This window comes from Colobus angolensis, unplaced genomic scaffold (assembly GCF_000951035.1).
Source record: "Colobus angolensis palliatus isolate OR3802 unplaced genomic scaffold, Cang.pa_1.0 Scaffold224, whole genome shotgun sequence".
NCBI lineage: Eukaryota > Metazoa > Chordata > Mammalia > Primates > Cercopithecidae > Colobus > Colobus angolensis.
This window is the reverse complement of record NW_012115422.1, coordinates 1,150,442-1,158,719: the sequence shown is the minus strand read 5'-3', so window position 1 is coordinate 1,158,719 and position 8,278 is coordinate 1,150,442. Positions and strand designations below refer to the sequence as shown.

Sequence of the window (8,278 nt, the reverse complement as noted above, 5' to 3'; positions counted from 1 at the left end):
TATGTATTTTCTAGATATGAGTGCATAAGTAAATCCTGCACAACTACATCATTTAACCTTTGTACCGTTATGAATTATCTAATATCATATCTGAAATCTGAGTAAGAAAATCTACTTTCTTTTCTTGACAATGTTAAATCTATTTGTAGGAAGAAGGAGTAGGGACAACGCATACAAGAAACTATTCACATTTCCTCCCCATAAAAACAGAACAGTTGCGCATATGTGAATGTTGCAGATTAAAGCCCGAACAGAAAATATATTAAAAATTATCATCCTAGTTGTATAACAAAAATTTATCCTGACAAAATTATTAACATACTAATGACTTTACTCCATCCCCTGACTCCTTGCTGGTTTAGAGTATTTTGTGGTTCACCTCTCAGGATCAGGAGTCCCTGTAAAGAAGTGAATGCAAGGAAGGCTGGAGTCTTGAGGTAAAATAGAAACCATGCTTGCAGTGGTCAGGAATTCTCCCTCCATATTAATGCCACTTGGTTTATCTCGAAGAATTTCCATCATTGTTTCAAAAGTTATATTTCCTAGGGAAATAATTTTTAAAATCATTAAATACATATGCATATACAGATGCCTTGCAAGTATGAACTGCTTTCTCTACTGATAATATATAAGTTATTAGTCTTGACATAAATTAAGAGACTGACTATAAACAAACTTTGTATCAACTACAATTAGATTCATTCCACTATCACAAGAAAGGTATTTTATTTTAAATATAAATATGCAAAGTCTCAAAGCCATTGTAACTGGTAAAAAATTCCTAGAAAAAGGAATTAATAATGCAAAAATATATTCAATCCCATTGCCCTTACAGAATTTTTTTTTTTTTTTTTTGACAACAGAGCCTTGCTCTGTGAGCCTAGAGTGCAGTGGTGCTATCTTGGCTCACTGCAACCTCTGTCTCCTAGGTTCAAGTGATTCTCGTGCCTCAGCCTCCCAAGTAGATGGGACTACAGTCATGTGCTACCATGCCCAACTAATGTTTGCATTTTTGGTAGCGACAAGGCTGGTCTTGAACTCCTGACCTCAGGTGATCCTCCCCAGCTTGGCCTCCCAAAGTGCTGGGATTACAGGTGGGAGTCACTGCACCCAGCCTATGCCTGGCTAATTTTTAAATTTTTCTGCAGAGATGGGGGTCTTGCTATGTTGCCCAGGCTGGTCTCGAACTCCTGGCCTTAAGCAATCCTCCCCCATCAGCTTCCCAAAGTGCCAGGATTACAGGAATGAGCCACTGTGCCTAGTCTTTTGTCTTTAATTGAAAAAATTAAGTAAATATAACATAGTTACTGATGATTTGGATTTAAGTAGACCATTTTATTATTAGTTTTCTATGTATTCCATCTATTCTTGGTCTCTTTTTCTCCGTTCTTGTCTTCTTTTTAACTTATCAAGTATTTATTACTACAGTTCTCCCATCAGCTTATTATTTATACACTTTAAAAAATCTTATTACTTTCTCTTGATTTACTACAGTTGGCTTTAAATTAGTTCTTTACCACTTACCAATTAATGCAAGAAGGACCCATACAGAACTTAGCTCCAATTACTGCCTATCTTTTGTGCTATTCTAATGCATTTTAATTTCTACTGTGTTTGTCTGGGTCTTCTGACAAGCAGATGCCACAACATGGGATCAAATATTTTAGGGGAAATGCCTGTGACAGAAAATGGGGAGGGAACCTGGAAAGCCTCAGAGAATCATCAGACTATGATACAATCTGAAGTCTGAATTTAGTAGAGAAGGAAGAGAAGTTGGAGAAGTATCCCAGGCTGCCATGCCATCTAAGGAAAGCCTGGCCAGGCTGTCAAGGAGTCTTTGCTCCACGTTAGTCATTAGAGGAGTCCTGTGTATCCCTAGAATGGGCCTGCCTTTATCTCCCTGTCACTCTCAGTCACTGGTCAAAAGCATGCTGTGGAAAATATAGTGCTCCATGAAATCCATGCCCAATAGGCTTTAAGCACTGCAGCTATGGCCATTGTTTAGGAAGTTATTATTATTTTCAACAATGTTTGTTTAGTTTTACCTATGTATTTACTGTTTCTGCTGCTCATCTGCTACTGCGTACCTTGCTTCTATCTGCCTGAAGAATGCCCATTAGCATTTCTTTTAGTGCCAATTGTCTAGTAATTCTGTTTTATTTCACCTTTATTTTTAGAGGATATTTTCACTAGCTACACAATTCTAAATTAGTAGTTATTATCTTTCTCCATCACCTTAAAGTTGTCATTTTACAGTCTTTAGAATTCCCTCCCTTCTGTTGAAAAGTTAGCTGTCAGCTTTATATTTGTTCCTTGAAGATATTTTTTTCCCTCTGGATGTGTTTCAGATTTTTCTGTCTGTCTTTTTTCCCCCTCAGAAATCTTACTATATGGGCCTAGGTGTGGTTTCCTCTTGTTTGTCCTTCTCAGGATTTGTAGAGCTTCTTGAGGCTGTTGCTTGATGACTTTTATTAGTTTGGGGAAATTCTTGGCCAATGTCCTTCAACTATTGCTTTTGCCCTTCCCTATTTTCTCTCTCCTTTCCTGTTGAGTCTCCAATCTTATGTATAAGAGACCTTTTCACTGAGTCCTATATATGCCTCTCAGATCCTTATCTATATTTTCTAAACTTTTATCTCTTTTTGAATTGGAATCTTTTCTACTGATCTTCCAGTTCACTAATGTTTTTCTTCTGTTATACCTAATCCGTTGTTAAATCAATCTATTGAATTCTTAATTTCAGTTACAATTTTTCAGTTGTATTATTTCCATTTGGTTCTTTTACAGACTCCAGTTCCCTGATGAAATTCTCCATCTTTTCATCTAATTCTTTTGAATATATAATAGCAATTTTAAAGTCTGTTTCCAATAAAGCTAATGTGTAGACAGCCTATATGTCAGATTCTACCATCTACTTTTTCTCTTGGTTTTCAGTCATTTGGTCTTATTTCTTAGCATGCCTGATACTTTCCAATTGAAGGAAAATTTATAGAGGCTCTGCATGATACTTTCTTTCACAAAGCATTTAATATTCTTCTGGCAACCAGATAGAATATACATAGATTACCTTGATCCAGTGTTGAGACTAGTCTATCCCTTGTTTGTTCTTACTCTTCCTAAAGAGTAGCATTTCTGGGATCTCAATTGAAAGCTGAGGGGTATTTCCCAGGTACCTTCTTCTTGGTTGGCCCTCCAATCAAATTTTTGTCCCTAAGGCCTTGTGAGACTGCCAAAAATCTCTGCTTAGCTTTTAGGGCTCCTAGCGGCTACTTTCTGCTTGATTTCACAGTGTTATGTCTTATCCTACTTACGTGCTGCTTAGAAGCTGGCAATTGCATTAAGAAACTGTGATATAGAAAGTCAAGGTCTTCTCAATGTGTAGAGTCTTCTCTCAGTCTTCAGGATCTAGGCTCCTCATCTCTACTCTTTTGTGTACTCTTTTGGGTATTCATCCATGTCTTCCAACAACAGGGGTTTTCTCCCTCCAGATCTCATAGTTATTCTTGGAAGGAAGTTGGTCTAATACCAGCTACTCCTTCATAACCAGCCCTGTGCTTTTTAACACTCCACTGCACTATTATGCCTCCCATTTACGAAATACATCAGTCTCTTTTTACCCTGAAGTAGTACCAGTTTCTTAATAACAGTAATGAATGTGGTGAATCCAGGTAACAAGTACAGTTAAAAAAAAAAAAAACAAAACAAAACAGGCCAGGCATGGTGGCTTATGCCTGTAATCCCACCAGTTTGGGAGCCTGAGGCAGGAGTATCACTTGAGCCCAGGAGTTTGAGACCAGCCTGGGCAACATGGCATGTCTGCCATCTATTACAAAAAAAAAAAAATGTAGCCACATGTGGTAATGCATGCCTTTAGTTCCAGCTTCTCAGGAGGCTGAGGCAGAAGGGCTGTTAAAGCCCAGGAGATTGAGGTTACAGTGAACTATGATCGTGCCACCGCACTCTAGCCTGGGCGACAGTGCAAGACCCTGTCAATCAATCAGTCGATCGATCACAAAACACAGTTTCTGCCAACAGATATTTTTGATACTTTATATGGAAATGTTTAATTATTATATTTCAATTAGTTCTAAAGAAACAAGAAACTTTCACTTAACATGGTTGATTAACCACAGGTATCTCCTTCCTCTCTCTCAAAACCCTAAAATGACAGTAAAAGAATAAAAAATGAAGTAACTGTTAAAAAAAAAAAGAGAGCATGAAAAGCAAGAATCTCCACTCCTCGCCCCACTATTCCCATAATTGGGAATTAAAAGAAAAAGCTCACGGCAAGCCTGTATCCAAGTTGTAATTCATAATATTTCAAATTAAAACTGACTTCCATATAAAATAATATAATGTTCTGCCCTCAGTTAATTATGCAGGTTACCAACTATTTTATGTTAATGACAACAGATTTATACAAGTCTACATTGTCTTATCCAGTTTCTCCACAATATAGCCATTACTTCAAAATCAAGAAAAATAACTTATTGACTTTATAGATAACTTGTTACAGAAGCAATATATTTCTGTTAGTTTTGAAAAACACAGTAAAGAAGGTGTGCCTAAAAGCAGCCCTTAATATTAAAACTAAACAATAAAGCAAAAACCTGCCATCCATACCTATATATCAGGCACACAGTTTCAACACCTAGTGAGCCTTTAAAATGATTCAAATTCAAATTCCTATAAATGGTAAGTTTTAATAAAAACAGTGTCAGAACCATAATACTGTGATAATACAGGTATTATGAAAATATTTTCTGTATTCAAAACCTACAATTCTCAAAATGAAAGGAGGATTTACATGATCACTTGAGTAGGATAGCTATAAGTAATCCACTAGCAAGCATTGAATAAGTACTGAGACTGCAGTGGCAGGGTTCAGTAAAATAAATGCAAAACACAGGGTGTAATTTCATTGCAATTTAAGTTAGTTATTTAAAATACATGAGTGAATATAGATTCAATTTGGATATACATGCAGCACAGTTAATAGCTATCAGGTGGGGATAGTTGGAAAGAAGAGAGGCAGGCTGTTCTATCTAGAAAAATCATAGGAAAAATTAACTATAATGTACTGGTAGACAATTTTCTGTGAAAGTATTAGAAAGACATATTCTTTTGTCAAAGCACAGAAAGCTAGATGAACTATATTTCACGCTTGAGAAAAAGTAAAGTTTCATGTCAGATGCATCTATTCCTATAATCATGTATGCAATTCAAATCTATGATTCAGTTATTCTTAAATATAACTGAATTATTATTATGATACAGTAGCTAATTGGCTTATAATTATTTCTATCTTTTTTTCTTCCCTTTGTCCAATTACCCTAAACCTTAGAATTCTTGGCATTTTCCTCTCCATCTTAATTATGCATTGTTGTTCTTCATTTTTAAAGAATATCTGCTAAATGTATTTCCTGAGCCTTTAAATTTATTACTAGTAAAAAGTACACAACAGTGATCTTTGTTAAACTATCTGCAAATTACAATTTAATTCAAATCAACTAACAATACTTTAATTTATTCAATACTTACTAAGCACACACAACATAGTGAATTGGGTGCTGAGAGAAAAATATGACAAATAAGAAAGTCCATTTTTTTCAGTTTCATAGAGAAGAGCACAAACACTGGTAGTTTCTTCATTTGTAAAATGAAGATATCCATTTCACATGGTTGCTTAAAGAATAATATAATTAGGCTGGGCGTGGTGGCTGATGCCTATAATTCCAGCACTTTGGGAGGCCAAGGTGGGCGGATCATGAGGTCAGAAGTTTGAGACCAGCCTGGCCAACAAAATGAAACCCTCTCTCTACTGAAAATACAAAAAATTAGCTGGGTGTGGTGGCGGGTGCCTGTAATCCCAGCTGCTTGGGAGGCTGAGGCAGGAGAATCACTTAAACCCGGGAGGTGGAGGTTGCAGTGAGCTGAGATCTTGCTACTGCACTCCAGCCTGGTGGACAGTGCAAGACTCCACGTCAAAAAAAAAAAAAAAAAAAGAATAATATAATTAAATCATTTAATACAGTATCTGGCCCTTGATAAAAGCAGTTAATAAATGGGAGTAGGTGTTGCTGCAACAGCCACTCCTGATCTACTTTTTTTTTTTTCTTTTTTAAATTTTGAGTTCTGGGATACATGTGCAGGATGTGCAGGTTTGTTATATAGGTAAACGTGTGCCATGGTGGTTTGCTGCACCTATCAACCCATTACCTAGGTATTAAGCCTCGCATGCTTTAGTTATTTTTCCTGATGCTGTCCTTTTACAGTAAGTCAAAAATTAAAATCCTTAGTATAACATGCTTTAGCATTTTCTACATACTTATCTATCTACATGGGGGAAAAAGATAGTTTAGATAACCTATTTGTAAAACTATAAACTAACATTAAGAAACTTTACAGAAAACTTTTCATATTATAACATGTTCTTTTGGAAATTAAAATATAAATAAGATATTAACTACTTTGAAAACAATAATATAAAGGCATTCTACAAATATTCTGTCAAACTTTTTCCTTTTTTTATACTGAGATTGGATTTATTTAAATAGCTGTATTAGCACCAAACAACATTAATAATAAAAAGTAAAAGAAACATATATACAGGGGAATGTACTTATAACATCATGTAAAAAAATCCTTCGCCACTTCCTGTGTACCTATCAATCAAAGACTGAAAATATCCAACAGCATCAGTTTTATTCTAGAATCTTACTCTATTTTTGCTGCAGGTTTGAGTTAATATCTTGAATTTCAAGTGGATAGGAGTGCCTACCTCCTGAGACTACTCCTACCCCACGCTCCACCCTCAATCACCACCACCTTTTGGGTGAAGTTCTAAACCCAGGAAGGGAAGAGGATGAGTTGTCCTCTCAGACAAAGGGAGATGCAAATCATCCCTCTGGGATGGTTAGGTTATTATCTCAGAGGAGTTGATTCTTCTAAAATGGAAAACTACACTTTTTACCCTCAAATCTTCCATCTAGCCTATCTCTACAAATGGCATTTCCAACTGTTCATTGGTTCCCGGCAGAAACCTGGCATTCATTTGTGACATCTCTCTCTCTCTCTAACCTTCACTCCAATTAATTAAGTCCTGTCCATTCTGCCACAAAAGTATATGCCAAATCTGTCTACTTTGCTCCATCTCCATGCCACCACTGCCATTTCTGGGCTGGCTAACCTTTATGAAAATTAGAGAAAGGAGCCTCTTCTTTGGGGCAGATAGTGGGGCTGGATTTCAGCCCCACTTGCCCCCTTGTGCAGGGCATGATTCTCCACAACCTTGCTTGGTGGCCCTGGACCCCAGACCAAGCCATCCTGTACTGGTGTAATCAATTCCTTAATGTTTTGGCCACACCCTCATAATAATTAGCATATACTTTGTTTAATGAGTACATGAGAAGCAAATATCAATCACTGACTGATCCATCTCAGAGTAGTTGCTTTCTGACTGCTTTATAGAACCATTTACCAGCCAGGCACAATGACTCGCACCTGTAATCCCAGCACTTTGATAGGTCAAGGTGGGCAGATGGTTTGAGCCCTGGAATTCGACACCACCCTGAGCAACATGGCAAAACCCTAGCTGTACAAAAAAATACAAAAATTAGCCTAGCATGGTGGTGCACACCTGGAATTCCAGCAACTTGGGAGGTTGAGGCACGAGAATCGCTTGAACCCGGGAGGCAGAGGTTGCAGTGATCTGAGATCACGCCACTGCACTCCAGTCTGAGTATCAGATCGAGACACTGTCTCAAAACACTTTTTTTTTTAATAGAAACATTTTATCCTTCAAGTGAAGGAGGGTGTATTAGTCACATTTTTTATTAGTAGCATGACCCTTTTAGCAACTATCTGCCACTCAGTAATCTAAATAAAACTTACTTTGCTGGAATTATTCAGAAGCAAAGGAAAAAAATACATTGGAAGTTATTTTTTAAGAGTTAGTAATAACCCAACATGAAAATGGGAAAAGGATACATTAATAAACAACTTACAAAGCAATTACAAATTTTCAGTAAATGTAAGAATATATCTAATTTCACTAAAAAAAATTAAAATTATAACATGCCATTTTTTTCTTTTTTCTCTTTGTGGGTACATAGTAGGTGTATATATTTACATGCCATTTTGCCTACAAAATTTATAAAGGTTGAAAAAACCCTCTATTGATAAGCATGTTAGAAAATGGGTACTCAAATATTGTTGGCAGTAATTTAAATTTATGTAACTTTTCTGGTGGTCATTTAACAATGTGTTTCAAAAACCT

General features: G+C 36.4%; 1 protein-coding gene across 2 annotated transcripts in view; it reads right to left on the bottom strand.

Moving 5' to 3' along the window:
• Positions 1-8,278, bottom strand: part of SCRN3 (secernin 3) — a 34,067-nt gene that overhangs the window by 6,388 nt on the left and 19,401 nt on the right. For both annotated transcript variants that reach the window (XM_011943977.1, XM_011943978.1), the window contains exon 6: positions 380-542. In XM_011943977.1, the coding sequence (XP_011799367.1) occupies positions 380-542 (163 nt within the window). The remainder of the gene's footprint in view (positions 1-379; positions 543-8,278) is intronic.